Source organism: Tachypleus tridentatus, chromosome 9 (genome assembly GCF_004210375.1).
Source record: "Tachypleus tridentatus isolate NWPU-2018 chromosome 9, ASM421037v1, whole genome shotgun sequence".
NCBI lineage: Eukaryota > Metazoa > Arthropoda > Merostomata > Xiphosura > Limulidae > Tachypleus > Tachypleus tridentatus.
This window is the reverse complement of record NC_134833.1, coordinates 24,553,083-24,572,972: the sequence shown is the minus strand read 5'-3', so window position 1 is coordinate 24,572,972 and position 19,890 is coordinate 24,553,083. Positions and strand designations below refer to the sequence as shown.

At 34.7% G+C, this 19,890-nt stretch overlaps 1 protein-coding gene across 1 annotated transcript; it reads right to left on the bottom strand.

The window, feature by feature from the left end:
- Positions 1-962: 962 nt before the first annotated feature.
- Positions 963-19,890, bottom strand: LOC143227320 (atrial natriuretic peptide receptor 2-like). The gene is made up of 7 exons (XM_076458776.1): positions 19,824-19,890; positions 14,668-14,772; positions 13,578-13,649; positions 10,030-10,195; positions 8,328-8,483; positions 4,737-4,905; positions 963-1,167 (listed from the first exon to the last, which is right to left on the bottom strand). The coding sequence occupies exons 2-7, from the start codon at positions 14,770-14,772 to the stop codon at positions 963-965; spliced, it is 873 nt and encodes a 290-aa protein (XP_076314891.1). The 5' UTR covers positions 19,824-19,890.

Below are 19,890 nucleotides of genomic sequence, written 5' to 3'. Positions count from 1 at the left end.
GTTTATGGAGTAGTTTTACAGATAGAAAGTAAACAGTTATAGATATAATAAGTGAGACACTAGTGTTAACGTAAGATATAACAAGATGAAACATTGAAGGACCCAGTTTACAGGTAGCCCATTATGCAGCTGAACATTTAGAAAATAATCACAATTTCAGCTCTTAGATAATGGAGGAGGGGCCTATCAAAACCATTAAAATTTAAAGTAAAAGTAAAGACCCTATTGGTACATCGGTATGTTTGCGGACTTACAACGCTAGAATCTGGTTTCGATATCTGTGGTGAACAGAGCACAGATGGACCATTCTGTTGCTTTGTGCTTAACTTCAAAAAACAAAAAGTATAGTTAAGTTGAAACATTTGTTTTTCAAAGTATTGCTCATACAATGTTAATTATAACTATACTGAACTGAGGGAGAGGCGCTTACTTTGTTTTCAAAACCAAACACAGACACAAGCGCTTTGTCACATTACTTCAATGCATGTTCGTCAAATAGTAGAACATTCATTCTACAGGGTGTTCTGAAAGTCACTGTGCAGTTTTGTAATTATATAAACATATAAATATATAAGTCCGGATTTACAACGCTAAAATCAGGGGTTCGATTCCCCTCGGTGGGCTGAGCAGATAGCCTTGTGGCTTTGCTAAAAGAAAACACACACACAAATATATAAGTTCACAGTGACTTTTCGAACACCCTGTATGTCTTACTATGCCAGATAAGTATTCCAAATTAAAAGAATTGAGGCTGTCAAATTATTCTAATAATTTTTGACTGAAAACAACACCACTAAAAAGATAATTAATATTTTGAATTTTCTTCCAAAGACACATGTCATGCAAGCCCACTGGTAAATTTCTTGCCATTTGACTTCACGGTTCGAGCTACTTCAACGTTCCGAGCAATGAGCTAAAATTAATCGCTCTACATAGCCTTCTCTTCATTTCTGTCGATTACATTAATATGCCTCAAACAGAGTGTCTCTCAAAGTGGTTAGCAAATACAGAACGTACTTTGGTAAAAGTTGGTAGAGCAGGTCTTCCGCTTTTCGTTTCTCTTCCAGATAATTAGCTGTGCGTTCTTCCACGAGAGACTCCAGATTGTTGGCGTATTGCTCCATCCGGGAGAGAAGGTTATCCAGAATGTTAGAACTTGCGTTTTCCCTGGAAAATTAGTAAACAAAAAAGGTTTAAAGATTATTTCCACTTTATAAATGTTAAGTAACAAACATGTTTGTGATAAATGAAACAATGAAAATTGCAATGTACTGAAAATACCTGATATTTTGCAAATTCATTTATTATACCTTAAAATCAAGTTAAATATACATATATGAACACAAAATCTATATATCAAATTAATAGGATCAGTCTATATAACACATGGCCTGTACATCAAACTTATGGTATCAATCACAATTCCATATAAACATGAACACATGGCCACCAACATATCAAACTAATAGCGTCAGTCAAACTTCCATATATACATATGTACACATGACCTGTACTTCAAATCAGCAACATCATTTACAACTTCATATATACACCTATGTATGTACACATGACCTATATATATATCACGTGTCATTAGTCTCAAGTCAGTCTAATGTCCGCTCATGACATGCTCAGAAAACAACGAACTTTTTTTATTCACTAAAGCACGCAACATGAGGTTATATTCAGAGTTTAGGTGTGGACAGACAACATGGACATCCAATACGGACCCGATGAGTGCAGTGTTCCAAAGTATCATCACTCCAGTTCAATAAGTTATACACTAGTTGTTTCTAACCAAATTACAACTGCTTTAATAACTTCAGTCTTCTTCTGAAATCGTTTTCTGTGGAGACTTCAAGTCACAGGGCACTAGGTTAGGGCTGTATGCAGGCTGAATAAAGGCTAACCCTTCAAACCTCCGCTATACACTTATCATACTGCGAGTAATACGGGGCTTGGCATTATCACACAGCAAAAGGATATCGACCAATTAACGCGATCCTTCATCAGCCATTTATTTGTTTGTTACCAATCGTCACGGACGAATTAATTTTGGTCCCACCTTCGGAATTTTTGAAAGTTTGTTTTGTTTTTGAATTTCGCGCAAAGCCACACGAGGGCTATCTGCACTAGCCGTCCCTAATTTAGCAGTGTAAGACTAGAGGGAAGGCAGCTAGTCATCACCACCCACCGCCAATTCTTGGTCTACTCTTTAACCAACGAATAGTGGGATTGAACGTCACATTATAACGCTCTCACGGCTGAAAGGGCGAGCATGTTTGGTGAAAGAAATGTCATCATCACCCTGTATTCCCAGGTGGTCACCCTCCCAAGTACGAATTTTTGAAATGGTTAAGAACAGACCTATCAGTATAACAGTCCACGCTTATGTGAGAGCAGCAGTGATAAGCCGTTATTATATTGTTTATAAAAACGAGTGGCTGGTGATTTGTTTGTTTGTTGGATTTCGTGCAAAATTTTACAAGGGTTATGTGCGCTAGCTGTTCCCTAATTGTTTTCAATATGACAGACTAGATGGAAGGCAGCCAGTCAACACCATCCACAGTTAACCCTTGAACTTCTCGTGTTAAATCATATAGTGGGATTTGACCGTCACTTTGCTAACGCACAAATGGCACCAAAGCGTTGAGTGCGATTTTTATTTTGACGAAAACGGGACGCGAGTCATGAATTTTCAACTGAACCGTCCAGCATATGCCCAGTTTACCTGACTGCACATTGCGCACTTTAAGTGAGTTACTTCTCTAGCGTCACCCTTAAAATGTATGTACCATTCAAGGGGTAATGACATAAAAGTTATGTTCTAATTCCAGGTGCGAAAGTGTTATTTTCACTTGTTATACAATAACTAAGTGGTTATCGTACACAAGTCAAAATATGTTATTTTCAGACTATCCAACTTAAAAACGTTTCTTTTCTATTAATGAATGTTTCCAATGGCTATGGATTAACCCTGGTAGCTTATAAATCAGAGTTTCATCTTTACGGTGACAACAGAGAACAATGATTACTGTGCATCTTTGTGCTTATAAATTAACACTCTAATCATTCCATGTTGCGATTTTTTATTTAAAATCTTAGGACTAGGGTGTGAAAGTAACGTTCAGATTTTCAATATAACACTAACTCCAGTCATGAAGAACACTAACTCCAGTCATGAAAAACACTAACTCCAGTCATGAAAAACACTAACTCCAGTCATGAAGAACACTAACTCCAGTCATGAAAAACACTAACTCCAGTCATGAAGAACACTAACTCCAGTCATGAAGAACACTAACTCCAGTCATGAAAAACACTAACTCCAGTCATGAAAAACACTAACTCCAGTCATGAAGAACACTAACTCCAGTCATGAAAAACACTAACTCCAGTCATGAAGAACACTAACTCCAGTCATGAAAAACACTAACTCCAGTCATGAAAAACACTAACTTCCAGTCATGAAAACACTAACTCCAGTCATGAAGAACCTAAACTATTGAAAGTAGATATACTTATTACGAAATATGGATCGAAAGGATTGACGTTTCTTCTCGTGACGCGGATGAACAGGTTTTGTTTTAGATTAACAAAGCAAACTTTGTTTGTTTCTTTTAACGTTTTCCTCATGATTTAAATTTGTAAACATTATTTCACTGTTTTTCCTTCTCATTGATTTAAAATTTCGAAATACCTGGAGAGCCTCATCACATTTTCCCAATATTTTAACATAATAATAACATTTTACCAGACATTCTAACAATGTTTCTACGTTTTCCTTTTGCCATTCGTTGCACATCAGTTGGCCTTGATCACTACGATACAATGTAAAAATAAATTAGAACAGAAAAACAAAGAAGAAAAAACGCCTAAGGTTATGATTTACCGACTAATTTTTTTCTAAATATCTGTTTACATTTAAAACTTACAAAATTAATCTCTTTGTAACAGAACGTTAGTAGATGGTTGTTTGTACTTATGCACAGAACCACACAGTGGGCTATCTCTACTCTGCCCACCACGGGTATACAAATCCCGGTTTCAATGGTTGTAATTACTTAAATATATTACGATGTCCTTGTGGAGGAAACCGTCTGTAACAAAAAAATAGCAGATTATTAACCAAGATAGATCGATGTCATAATGTGATTATAATCCATTGCTTCTCGCCTTGTTGTTAAAATTTGAACCAGTAATCAGTAGGTGTTAAAATACATTTAACTCCACAAGAATGGACCAAATTTAAATATTTTTACCCATCCTGTTCAGTCTAACATTCGTTTAACAAGAACGTGTAGGTGTTGTTGTTTGGTGTTGAGTACCAAAGCTACACAAAAGCCTACCTGTGCTCTGCCCATCACGGGTATCGAAACCCGGTTTCTAGCGGTATAAGTCTGCAAATATACCGCTGTGCCACTTGGGAGGAACAAAACACGTACAAACGTACAAACTTATTTCCATATAAATTTAGTGTGTTTCCTTCTGGCACAGCGGTAAGTCTACGGATTTACAACGATAAATCGGAGGTTCGATTCCCCTCGATGAAAACAGCAGATAGCCCGATGTGACTTTGCTAAAAAAACATCATATAAGAGAACACACATAAGTTTAGTGTTGTTCCGTTACAGGGTACTATTTAGGTTTAGGTGACTTTACATGGAACTGTATACCTTCTACTGTCACTGGAAGTACTTAACAGTAGTCTCTAATAACGTACAAGAAGCGCTCACTTGCTCAGTCGCCGAACTATGGATTTGAGATGATCAAAATTTGGTCTTTCCATGGGATCTTCTGCCCAACATCTCCTGATCATTTGAATTACTTCTTCATCATAAAGGTTTTCATCAAGAAACGGGCGAAACGGCGGTTTCCTCTTTTCCTTCACTCGTTCGATAATCTCTGAGAATAAAAACACTTTTCACTCATTAATGTAATTAACTGAATAGTTAATGAACTCCTTTGAGAAAAAAAAATTCACGTGCTGCATAAGATTAGAATAAAGTATCTGATAAAGAATGGAGTTTTCTTCTCTCGTGTATAAACAAAAAAATATGTAAAACAACGCGCCAAAAAAACACGGAAGTTGACTTAAAGAAAGACAATTAATCGTTTAAAAAACGTATTTTCGTTTTCTGATTCGGCCTACCAAATATATTGTTAATAAGTGAACTTCATGCGTTTATATCTGAATACGCCTTCCAAATTGTATAAATCACCTCAATAATTTTCGAAAATTCGAGTAAATTTTCTAATAAAACTTAAATTCAAAAATAGACCATTCCAAAACAACATCTTGTGCCAACTTAAAGTGAACTAACGTCCATCCATTATTTTAATTAATTAAATTTGTTTGTTTTAATTAGTTTGATAGAATTTTCATATTTATTTTATTTCTGTCTCTGAATACATTTCTAACACTAATGTATCTTTAGCTTTAGACAGTTTTCTCTGAATACAGACATAATAAATACACTTTGACGTTTCAACTTATGTTTTAAAAATACGGAGAGTGAAGAAAAAACAATTTATGTTTCTGTTCATTAAAAATTCCATTTAATAGTAACAAGATTGGAGCTGCCATCTATTGAGAAAGGTTAGAATTATCTTAAGTAGAAAATTCGCCATTATGGGGAAAAAAGCTAGAGTTAACATGTTATAAGCATTTGCTACTTCTGCTGCCAATAATAATCCATGACATATCATTAAAATGAAAATCTATACGAGGAGTAAAACCAAGAAACTGACTGTCACTATTATGACATACCTTCACGTAAATTGCGGGGAATATTTTGTGGTATCGAACGGCTTTGAACTTGTCTACCAGCTCCAAAATCTAAAGCTCTACCACAACGGTAAGTCTGAGGGTTTTAAAACTAAAACTCTGGTTTTGATACTCGCGATATATATATCAGCAGAAATAGTCCATTTTGTAGCATTGTTTTTAATAACAAACAAACAATTTACCACAGGGTTTTCATATAATGTGTTGTGTTTCTGTCTTCCAGCTATCTTTTTATTATGTTTGGAATCATTTGATGTCTTTCTATCTACTAGCTATCTTTTTTTTATTGCGTGGTGAATCTAAATTTCTATTTCGATAAATGGTAGCCTTGACCTCTTAACCCCAGATTAATTTTAAGCCCTATAGGATGTTGCCTGTGAATATTTATTAAGATTTGTTGTTCATAAACACCTTAGTTATTGTGAGGAACAACGTCACCGCTGTATCCTCCACCAGGTAATTGTTGCCTACAGGCGGACAGACAACGTCACCGCTGAACCCTCCCACAACGTCACCGCTGTATCCTCCACCAGGTAATTGTTGCCTACAGGCCCCACGGTAGCTGTTTGGTTTGTTTTGATTTCGTCACTAGTCGTCACCACTCACCGCCAACTCTTTAGGTACTCTTTTACCAACAAATAGTAGGATTGATCGTCATATTATAACGCCCTCACGGCTAAAAGGGCGAACATGTTTGGTGTGACAGGAATTCGAACCCACGACCGCCGGATAACGAGTCGAGTGCCTTAACCACCTAGTCATGCCGGGCCCGGTAACTGTTGCCTATTGATGGGCGGACAACGCTGTATCCCCTTCCCTAAACCTTTCTGTCCAATATTTGTTTTGTTCAGAAAAGGCTACACAATGAGCTATCTGTGCTTTGCCACTATAGGTATCGAGCCCCAGTTTTTATCAAAGTAAGCCTGTTGACTTACCGCTGACCCACTGGGAGTGAGAGATAAAAAACGATATCCCAACATATAATTAATTCTGAATGTTTGAACACATCTTCCACTATTCAAATTAACTGTATTTAACCCCGTATTATACTTGCGTTTATTGTGCACTCATAATAAATGCACTTTAATTATCGATTTTAGCTTGCAAAATATGGAACTAAACGCAGAATATTACAATTGTTCATAAAAACCAAAGTAAATAGAGTCAGGAATCTCTTCTTTGTCAAAGGACAGTAACTTTATCGCCCAGTGGCATAGCAGTATGTCTGCGGACTTATAATAATGAAAATCGAGTTTCAATACCCCTGGTGAGCAGAACACAGATAACTCATTGGGTAGCTTTATACTCAAATAAACCATAATGAAGGGCGTTACTTAGTACGTTTACATATAGTAAAAAGTTTTCTATTTCTGAACTACAAATGAACCATAATGAAGGGCGTTACTTAATACGTTTACATAGTTCTGTAAAAAGGTTTCTATTTCTCAACTACAAAAGATCATAATGAAGGGCGTTACTTAGTACGTTTACATAACTCTGTAAAAAGGTTTCTATTTCTCAACTACAAAAGATCATAATGAAGGGCGTTACTTGATACGTTTACATGGTTTTGTAAAAAAATTATATTTTTGTAACTGATTTATTTTTTGTTAACAATATTTGTTTTATGAGATATTGTTCTCGAGTTAACTTTATGATTTTAAATGTTTGCAAACATTTATTTAGTTTCTTGATTTGTACACGAAAAGAGTTCAAACTCCGCACGTGGTGTATGCAATCCAGTCTAACTGGTCTCACTATTATGACATTTTACGTCACAAAATACTTTTATTTGTGTTTCGATAAATGGAAGGAAAATTCATTATAGGTAAAAACTAACTGAAAATTATCTTTAAAAAATAATACAATTAGCAGTATTATATGATATATTGATGTTAAGTACACTTCAGAATACTAGAAATCTAAGGTAGTTCAGTGCAAAATATTTTTCGAATCGTATATAAACATAAATTCATTGCGATTGATAGCATATCAAATACACTCCCACAATATGAAGCCAAGGATTGTTTTCCTTTCGATAACTGTAAGGTATATGTAAGTAACAAGCTGTGAATGAAAAGATAGCATGGATATCATATTTATTGTTAGCTTTATGTGATTTTTAAATAACTCTAAAGTTAAGTAAGCGTACATATAAGGTCACACAACTATATGCATTGATCAGTGACTCTGTGTCATAACGTATAAAATGACGTCAGTTTTTTTTTAAACTTGCCTTTCTTTGTTTCATTTTCAACCGAACAATACATATAAATAATAATTAATTAATTCTCCATACTAATAGAAAAATATTGTTTTCACCGTAACCAATAAGTTGAGAAAACATCCTATTAAACATTTGCAATAAACTGACGTCTTTAACGTTGTTTTCACATATGAACATTTTGCTCTTTGTTTGAGCACAATCATACATACATATACATATAAAATCACTTATTTCGGTCTTCTTCGACCTTAAATATTTACACGTCCGTTATCTAAAGTCAGTGGTTTGTGAAAAAAAAAAAACACCATTAACCTTTTGGACTGAGGTCAACCTCCTTCAGATAGAAAGGACCTTGTCTCACAACTACCTCACTTGCGATTATAGCAAATGAATAAACATCTCCTTTCTGTGTGCCCTCTGGTGTTGGATTAGGCATTCTCAATAACTCTGGTGCTGTCCATAGCTTCTCTAAATATTTAAAGATAAATAAGTGAGTGTTATGAAAAACCTTATTTTCAAATGTTTCCAATCATAGTCTTATCGATACACTAAAAATAATATCGAATAGCAGAGGAACATACGTTTCATTATTATATTTAGGTTTTCGTGAAACTTTAGAATATGATGCTTGTAATGGAAACTTATACGTGGAAGTTTAGTTACATAAAGAATCATGTAGTGACCTTCACATTTTAGAAAGACGATAATAAACATAGCAAATGAATATATTATATTGAAAATTAGTTTAAAAATAAAACAAGAAACACAGTGTTTGTGTGTTTTGAATTTCGCGCAAAGCTACTCGAGGGCTATCTGCGCTAGCCGTCCCTAATTTAGCAGTGTAAGACTAGAGGGAAGGCAGCTAGTCATCACCACCCACCGCCAACTCTTGGGCTACTCTTTTACCAGCGAATAGTAGGATTGACCGTCACATTGTAACGCCCCCACGCCTGAAAGGGCGAGCATGTTTGGTGCGGCCGGGATTCGAACCCGCGACACTCGCATTAGGAGTCGAATGCCTTAACACGCTTGGCCATGCCGAGCCGGAACACAGTGAGAAAAGTTGTAAACACCACAGTAATAAACACAAAACTACATTAGCTTTAGTGAAATACACTCTTCCAAACATAAAAATAAAATTTACAGATAAGGAACCACATTTCTAATTTTGTTTTGATACAGCATGAGAGCGTATAGTGTAAATGCATAACTCATTTGTCGTCTCAGACGCACAGCGTTACGTCTGCGGACTCACACACACCCCTGGTAAACGGGTTTCGATACCCGTGATGAACAAAGTACACACAGCTCATTGTGTAGCTTAGTAACAAACATAAATACTTTTTTATTATTCCCCACCCTATACCCTCAACAAAAAAAAACTTAAACTGTTTTTCTCAACGTTTCACGTGTTATAAAACAAAATATTCAAATTAAATTGTTCTGTCAATTTTTTCTTTTGACTAAAAAACCCATAGAAATAAAAAAAACAGAGCAAATAATCTTCAAATTTAAAATATTTATCTCTCTGTTGAAGTACGAAACTAAATCATTATGAAGTACGAAACTAAATCATTATAAACTGAATGATAAAGAAAATAGTTTACGAAATTGAAAGGGAAACAACAATAAATTTGCACGAACAAAATATTTTTCTAATTTGCTTGTTTTTGAATTTCGCGCAAAGCTACATGAAGGCTATCTGCGTTAGCCGTCCCTAATGTAACAGCGTAAGACTAGAGGGAAGACAGCTAATCATCACCACCCACCGCTAACTCTTGCGCTACTCTTTTACCAACGAATAGTGGGACAGACGGATACATTATAACGCCCGTGGGACCCTCGGATTACGAGTCGAACACCTTAACCCACTTGGCCATGCCGGGCCACTAATTTGCTTTCAAAACTATTCGACGGAGCGAAATGTGAACTGAATTTAATAATATGAGTTTTAAAACTTTTTTTCAGCGCATTCTGTCTAGAAAATTAAACTTAAATAACAAACTCGTCTTACTTCTCCAGTAGGCGTATGACACTTTGTTTTCATTTTCCTCTGATGTTCTAAGAGCGTGAAGGCCAATATCTGTGATCTTTAAGACAAATCTACTGTCTACCACGCAATTGGACGACTTCAGGTTGCCATGGGAACGAACATCACTGTTGTGAAGATATGCCATTCCCTGTACAGGTCAAGACTGTTGTTACGTGGTTACATTCTTATGCCTTATTACTTCGGTATCTATAAGTAAGCCTAACATAAATGTCCTACGTCAAATCTTAAGCAATAAAATAAACGTGTTATTATAAAGAATTATTTTCGAATGTAATTCGTACATGAACAAAGTATGTGAATGTTATATCAACTTCAAACTAATTCATCTTCATATCGTTTGAAATGTTTTAAAATTTTAAAATAATCTTCTGTTAAAAACAGAAATGAAGAGGCTTCACTGGTTCCCGGTCTAATTTTTATTATGTTAGAAAACAATTTATAAAACCAGGTGTTTGAGTAGCTATTAACTTCTTGTCTATTATCGGCAAACAAACGTTTTTTTTTTTATAAAAATGCATTACAATTAAACTTAACTACAGATCAAAACAAGCTGTCTTCTCACATTAAAACTAAAAATCAACGCGATAACTGATTTGTTATTACATACTGACTTACAAATATTGTAATCCATTGTTTCATCACTGGGCTATCACTCTCGTTGCTAACGATATTTTCGGCCATAAACCTAATAATAACTCATAATATGCGGCCATATTAGGATAATTAAACCATTCGTAAATCCATATATTTATATACTAAAAAACAACAATGCAAAAGAATCTCTATCGTAAAGGTATTAGAATAAAATATAAAAAACTAATAAATTGAATTTTTTGAATATTCTAACCAAAACTCCTAATAAAAGTAACAGTTAAAAAATACGATAGAGTATATTTCATATACGTCACTTACGGAAAATACAAACGCCAAGGAATAATAAAGTTTTCAAAACTTGAGTTTTGAAACTTATTTATTAAACCATTGGTACGATATCTCTCACGTATGCGTTATGGTAGATAGACACAGAGGACAAACTGGAATAAAGTGAAAGCAAAAGATTGAAACGCCGCTGAATAGTCTGTTTTGTTTTCGAAGTAAATCGATCATATCTTCTCAAGCACAACTCGTTTATGCACTGTTCAACATCTGTTAAGCCAGTACAATTCACTAAAACAGCCTAAACTTAAGTGAATAAAATCAGTTCTTTAAAGGTAAAACAAGTGTTTACTCAGGCGAGAAATGTAGAGACTTTCTGTTCTATTCTTTATGAAAGTATATATATATACTAGTTGAAACACATTTTCAACGCGTGGGGAGATATGTGCCCCCCAGAGAGAGATATAAGAGGTCAAACTCGAAAGAAGACCCATTATATCAATCCCATGGGAATCCTTTTATGATACATGTTAGGTTTACTGACAATAGTTTCACCTGTTCGCTAGCCATAAGCGGACACATACACGCACAGAAACACAAAAACTGTCATTATATTATGACCTAGATATATGTACAGTAAGCCTAGTTCGGTTACGTACTTATCTTACAATGTTTATAAGTATAAATATATATATATAGAGAGAGAGAATAAGAAATAAAATATTATGAAGACAAAACAATTACTTGCTAGACAAACGTATTTCAATACACAAACATCCTTTTCATAATCTGCTATCCAGTCAGAACATTATTTAAAGTTGGTGCAGGAACTGTGTTTTGTGTTTATTTGATAAGAAATGCAACGTATAATTGAACACGTTTTTTGTAGAAAATGATGCTTAATACATAACTACTCTTCTAGCGTTCCATATTTCAAACACAGTAGTAACTGTACGTCACAACTACGATTATGTATACGAAATAAATTATTTTGAAACATCCTGAAGTTAACCACAAAAAATATTAGGTTGTCCAGAAATAAATGTCGTTTTGAACTGCGAAATTTGGAAGAGTATAAACCAGTGTTGTGAAACGTGCTAAAATCAAAGTAAGTACTATTTGCTTCAACACACTTTTTCCAACGTGTAACGATGCTGTTTATGTCCCTACTGTAGAAATCAGAGTTTCTACGGTCAATGAACTCCCTGAAAGCTTCTTCTGCAGCTGCCTGGTTTTGAAAGCGTTTATTGTTCAAAAAGTTGTCAAAGTGCTTGAAAAAATGAAAATATGTAGGAGAAAAGTCTGAAGAATAAAGTGAATAGGGCAGAATTCAATTCGTTCAATTTTTGGAGCGTCACTCTTGACAGGTCTCATGACGGCCGATTTTGTTGATCTTCAGTCAACTCATGCGGAACCCACTTATCCAACTTTATTGTCTTTCCAATCGCAATCAGGTGATCGGCAATGTTTGATTTGCTTGTACCTAGCATTTCTGGAAGCTCACGTCCTGTTGTGTGAGGATCTGTCTCAACTGCTTCCTTTAATGTCTTTTTATCTAAGGATGGCTTCCTTCCATGAAAGTCTTCAAGACTTTCAGCTTCGTGTCGAAACCTTTGGAACCAACACCGAACTATATGTTCAGTGGCAGAACCATGGCCGAATGCCTGGTTGATGTTCCGTGGCTTTTCGTCCAAGTTTTAAGTCGTAGATGAAAATAAGACGGAATGCCTTCTTATCCATGCTGCTTTGGGGGTTGCGAAACTTACTCTCAGTAGAGTTAAAAGAGCAGACAATTAAGACACCTTGTAAGCGACAAACATTGGATTAAACCAAACAACAATAAGTTACACAATATTCTAAATGTCATCGTGAGGATTCCGACACTTATTTCTGAACAACCTAATAGCTCACTCTCGTGTTATTTTTATCACGGGGTTTTGTTCAGTTTATAATAACGTTTGACAATTTGGAAATAAGTAACACAATAACACGAAACTACGTTATTTTATTCAGTAGGACATGCAACGTTTCACTTTATAGTTTCTTTTATTAGTGTTCCACTAGAACACAAGAATCGAATGCTTTGTACTGTCGGTTACTGGATAGTTATAAAACGAAACATTTAGTGTCTTCTTAAATAAATAAATAAATGATTTTGATGTTTTTATGCTACAATATGAGTTGCAAAAAATTAAATGATTATTTTGAAGTCAGTGAATATTGCATAAGAATACTTGTCAAAATATTTTTAAAATATTTAAAAGAAGCTGAAACCAAGTACAGCCAACTAGCACAGAAGGAATCTTTTGGTATTTTAAGTATTCACTAGTTGGTAAGCCTACTTTTACAGTGTCTTGAAGTATTCTCGTATTTCGAGTATTCACTAGTTGGTAAGCCTACCTTTACAGTATCTTGAAGTATTCTGGTGTTTGGAGTATTCACCAGTTGTTAAGCCTACCTTTTACAGTATCTTGAAGTATTCAGGTGTTTGGAGTATTCACCAGTTGGTAAGCCTACCTTTACAGTGTCTTGAAGTATTCTGGTGTTTGGAGTATTCACCAGTTGGTAATCCTACTTATTCAGTGTCTTGAAGTATTCTGATGTTTGGAGTATTCATTAGTTGGTAAGCCTACCTTTACAGTGTCTTGAAGTAAGGAACAGCGGAACATCCAGTCAAGCTTTATCTCTTCATTTTCTAAAATGTCCTATGAATACCAGTCCTTATATAGACACAAGTAATAGTGAACAAATGGTAGTCAAAAGAACAACTAATGAAAGAGAGAAATCTGTTAACTTTTTTTCACACGACTAATGAGAGAGAGAAACCTGTTAACTTTGTTTCACACAACTAATGAGAGAGAGAAATCTGTTAATGAATTGCTCTGAACATATTATTTGGTTGAGTTCTTTCAGAACAAACTACGTAAACATATTTTCAACTTGTACTTAAACACAGGTTCGTAAAATAACCCGAATCATGAATAGGCTTAACTGCATAGTGTTAAGTCTGTATAACCAGCTCTTGTTAACTTCTCCTAAACCCTAAACATAAATTGCATCCAGCCCTAACTCAAAAATTCAAATTTGGCAAAACCAATAATAAACATAGCAATTAAGATGGAATTCTTACTTAACACATGTGTCAAATCACAAATAAACACAGTTTAAAAACGTTGTTGTTTAACCTTATATATTATGACACTTAAGAAATTCGCCATTGCTAAATATGTAAATAAAAAAACCTGTTATGCCATAAAGTCAATTATATCATTTTTGCAGTATAAAATGAAAGTAATCTAAATCAGTTTTAGTACAGTAGTACAATTATTAAGATTCTTGTGTAAGAGATATCGTGAAAAATATATCATAACCTAAAAATCCACATACTGATTTCAGTCATAACACATTGTTCACGGCATAATTACAATTACTGACATAAAAACATATTTTACGTTTTTACTTAAACCTTCATATTTGCTGCTTACACCTTTTAAATCGGTGAAACCAACATTTTGAAGCCTCGTTCAGTTTTCGTAGCGCCATTACAAAAAAAAAATAGTCAAAATGTGTCAAACTTTACTGCATGTTTTATTAACAATTTAGAAACGTATGGTTTAAATTACTCATCGGTACTGAACTGAACATTACAACTGTATAGGGCTGGTATGTGAATATTATATATCGAGATGGTGACGTAAGATCAGTATTTAAGATAACACTAACCTGTAGACTTCCTTTGGGGCAATATTCGGTGACAAGACAGCAATATGGAGGCTCTACGCATGCTCCGATGAATCGAACAATGTGATCGTTTTGTAAATCTTTCATCTGTGTAAGTATTAGGAATTGTTTGATGAGATAGTTTAAAGTACACATTTACTTATAAATTTTAAAGTTTGTTACCTTATTGCTAAGACAAATAACTACGCTTGTTACACCACTGAATATACATAAGCCCTCTACGGGTGAGATATGGAAATATATTAAATATTGAGAAAAGTTCGTTTCATTATATCAGTTATTTGGTAAGTATGAAGAAAATAAAATTTAAATTCTAAGTTACTTTTGTGACGGCTTCACTATTATATATTCATTTTAATATTGAGGTTTGTTTTAGTTAAACATATATCTAAAATGCATATAGCTGTTTTACTTTTAAATATATATTTCGAATTTCCCGCCAATTAACTAAAGTTGTAGAAGTTTCTCGAGTCTAAGAATCAACAAAGAACTACGTGTGTATATAAATACTACTGATTGCCAGTATTGTTGTGCAATCATATAATTTCTAGAGCATCGCCTCACGCTTATAGAAGATAACTAACGTAACGCGCCAAGAAACAGTATGTGCACTGATTGGCCAAAATCTTAAGACCAATGAACATAAAGAAAAAATATGCATTTTGCGTTGCTAGACTCAACCACTGATTTGATTAAAGCTTCGAAAGATGAAAATAAGAAAAGAGAAAATAAAAATAAAAACATTTTTAGCATTTAATAGGGAAAATGTGAACACTATGAAATTAGCCTAAATGCCAGCTGGTCAAAAGTTTGAGACCATATTGAAACAAAGAGTTAATCGGTAAACACGAAACGAAATTTACTCATTTGTGTGAAAGCATTAGCGTTGTCAACATCTCCTACTGACATCTACTGTGTTATGTTGGGTAAAACATGGCAAAACTAAAAGTTGCAGAGTTTGAACGTGGCAGAACTGTTGAGCTGCAAAAGCAAGGTCTCTCTCAACGTGTCATTGCTGGTGAGATTGGGCGTAGTAAAACTGCTGTTGCAAATTTCTTAAAAAACTCTGATGGATACGGAACAAAAATTTCAAGTGATTGGCCCAAGAAAATTTCGCCGGCGTTGAGCAGGAGGATTCGACGGGTTGTCCGGCAAGACACCAGCCGATCGTCGAATCAGATTAAGGCCATTACAGACGCAGAATGCAGCTTAAGAACAATAAGACAGCATCTACGAGAGAAAGGCTTTAAAAACCGTAAACGTCTTCAAAGGCCACGCATCCTTCCACATCACGAAACAGCTAGATTAAAAGTTTCTGAAAAGCACCAAACATGGGACAAAGAAAAGTGAGAGAAGGTTTTCTTCTCTGATGAGAATAGAATTAACCTGGATGGTCCAGATGGCTTCCAACGTTATTGGCAGGATAAGGATATCCCACCGGAGACATTTTCTACACGACACAGTGGAGGAGGTTCCATTATGATCTGGGATGCTTTCTCCTTCCATGGAACAATGGAGCTTCAGGTTATACAGGGGCATCTAACAGCAGCTGTCTACATTGGCATGTTGGAAAAAGCATCCTTTTCAAGTGAAGGCTCTCGCTTGTGTGGAAATGACTGGATCTTTCAGCAGGACAACGCTGCAATCTACAATGCCCGCAGGAGAAAGGACTTTTTCATGGCGAATAACCTGGACTATCCAGCGTGTTCGCCCGGACTGAACCTCATTGAAAATGTTTGGGGTGGATGGCAAGGGAAGTCTATAGAAATGGACGTCAATTCCAAACACTGCATGATCTTCGTGCAGTCATCTTCACCACTTGGAATAACATTTCAGCCAGCCTTCTGCAAACACTTATATTGACCATGCCAAAGCAAATGTTTGAATGACGGCCGTGCAACTCACTACTGAGACCTCTTGTTGGGCATTTTCTACCCTGTTTAGGACTTCTTTTTTGTATGGTCTTGAACTTTCGACAAGTTAGTATTTAGGTTAATTTCATAGTGTTCACATTTTTGCTAGTAAATGCTAAAAATGGTTTGTTTTTTTTTACTTTCCCTTATTCTTATTTTCATCTTTCGAAGCTCCACTCAAATAAGTCGTTAAGTCTAACAACGCAAAATGCATATTTTTTCTTTATGTTCATTGGCCTTAAGATTTTGGCCAGTAGTGTATTGTTGGTTTGCTACAGTTTGTATACTATAGACCTCGGAAGCTATAACTGTAATTTACTACACTACAAATCGTTTAACTTCAGTGGATTAACTTCGGACGTTAATATTATTACGAAGACATTATACAACTTCTACGTGTAAACGGCGAAGAAAGAATAATACAGTTATTATTCACTGTTAAATGAATTGTATCTGCGTTAACTCCAGATTAATTCGCTCGACAAGATATCAAGCAAGTTTCGAGACCGGAAAGAAAATTTAATATTGTTTATATATTTGTAAAAAAAATTATATGTAAATCATTATTGGTAATAGATATTTGTAATAACAATTATAATAAATTGTATCATTATTTGCATGTTAAAATATATTTGTATTAGTAAAGAAAATTGTGTATATTAATCTGTCAAATATCATAAATTAGAAACGTATCGACGTTTATTTAACTTTTGAATTCAAATCACAATTTAACTCACTTTCAGGACATTTCAAATTGTAATACGCAACACTTAAAGTTTCAAAAAACGTATACCACACAATACACAACTTAGGGACAAATTCCAATTAACAAAACCTGCAGTAAATATTCTCAGATACGATGATCGGAAACTGTTTATTTGTTTGTTCACTTTAACGATACTTTATGCACTGAGCTTGGTGGTTAGGACGCTTGACGCGCAACCTGGGGTCGCGAAATTGAAACCCCATCTCACCAAACATGGGAGCGTTATAATGTGAAGGTCAATCTCGCTATTCGTTGGTAAAAGAATAGCCTAATAGTTGATAGTGAGTTGCGATGACTAGTTGCAGTCCCTCTAGTCTTATGCTAAATTCAGGACGGCAAATAGCTCTCATGTAGGTTTGAACGAAATTCAAAACAAACCAATCTTATACACAGAAAGAGCTAAACAGTGTCAGAATAAATGATTTGTTTGTTAGTTTTTTGAATTTCGCGCAAAGCTACACGAGGGCTATCTGCGTTAGCCGTCCCTAATTTAGTAGTGTAAGACAAGAGGGAAGGCAGCTAGTCATCACCACCCACCGCCAACTCTTGACTACTCTTTTACTAACGAATATTGGGATTGACAGTAACATTATAACGCCCCCACGGCTGAATGGGCGAGCATGTTTGGTGGGATGGAGATTCGAACCTGCGACCCTCAGATGACGAGTCGAACGCCTTAACCCACCTGGCCATGCCGGGGCCTCAGAGTCAATAAAGTACAAGTGAAAACTCAAATTTTCTGATATTTAGTTCAGCGATGTGTGAATCAGCACAACTTCATTAGTTCATTAGCACTTGGAATACAATAAACCTGTATTTCGAGGTGGACCTTATAATATAAATTCAAACCGCTTCAAGTGAAGAAAGTTAGCATAAAATTCATTGCTCATGAAAGGTATTATCTTGTAAGTAATTATCAACAGTGTTTGTTACCATATAGAACACTAAGCCTAATGTTATAAGTAATTATCAACAGAGTTTGTTACAATGTAGAACACTTAGCCTAATCTTATAAGTAATTATCAACAGAGTTTGTTACAATGTAGAACACTAAGCCTAGTCTTATAAGTAATTATCAACAGAGTTTGTTACCATGTAGAACACTAAGCCTATGATCACAAGTCATTCTTAGCTGTAGCCACACACGTTTTCTAACTTTAGATTTATTGTGCAATAAAACTATCATATTTTTTTTATATTTCATATATATTTACCTATGTACAAATGCCAACTTTGTCTGCATAGTAAGAAAACAATGATTGGTAATATCAGTTTCGTTTTACATATTACAGAAACTCTATCACCCCAACAAAATGCCTCATTTTACACAGAATCAGGTCACGTAACCTGCCTGAGACAAGTAAGTTACAACTATACTGTCAGATTGGTAGTGAGCCACTGGAAACCAACACTGTTAAACATAAATGTAAAAAGATCATTTTCCACAAGCTGAACTTTTTGAGAAATAATGAAACTTGACAAACAACACATAATTACTTAATAAGTTGTTTTATAAAACCGCTTGCTAGTTTCTGTGAGAATTTCAATAGTGATAATGATTGAAAGGTGTCTTTAATATGTGTGAACTGAAGATAAGTACCATAATAGTAAAAAACACGTGTGAAATCATTACAGTTCAATAGTTTGTTTGATTGTGTAAAATAAAAAAATACATTTATAAATCATTATATCTAGGATTGTACGATATTTCTTTTGCATTCTTGACCGTGAACTGAAAATAAGTTGTTCTATACTTAAGGCGTTTCCGCCCATTTCAAATCCACGTGCAAAACTTATCACATGACTACCATAACTGTAGGGATCGCAAAGTTTTTATTCAGTAACTGAATTCAATATTGAGAAAATAACTTTTTTAAAAATTCATTTAATAAATAAACTATCCAATAGGTGGCGTAATTTCAACCTATAAATAAATCTTCAATGTCTTGGCTTTTCCAAGCAGTTGTTATTTTTAGATGATGTTATTTACCAAACTCGAAAAACACACAAGGGACATCCTTTAAATACCTGCATAAGGGTAAAGATAAACCTAAAGCTAGTTTCTGAATAGTGTGTAGTTAAATGGTTTGTTCGTTTATTTGGTGTTAACGTATTTAAGCTTATGAGCTACACGTTGTAGAAACAAATATGGAAATTATTTCATTTGTTTCAAGTATGGCATATTTTGTTCCTGATCCCCAAACACAAAAAAATAATTAATGTAAATACTGAAAAATACGGTTTTGTGCGTACATAAATCAGTTTCATAAGTGGTTCAGTAAAGATAAATACATACGAGATATTAGGCTAACGTTTTCCATTTATTGAGGAACCTTATAAAAACTGACAGATAGATCATATGACGTGACGCTGTTTTTCAACAAATAAACTCACTAAATCATCTTGTGTAACTTAAAATGCCAAATTGTTAAAATAAATATAATATTTTATTACCTTACCCGTTTTAACTCCAACAATAGTGGTCTATTAATTTCGATCCGTGTCTTTACAATAGGTTTTATGGCG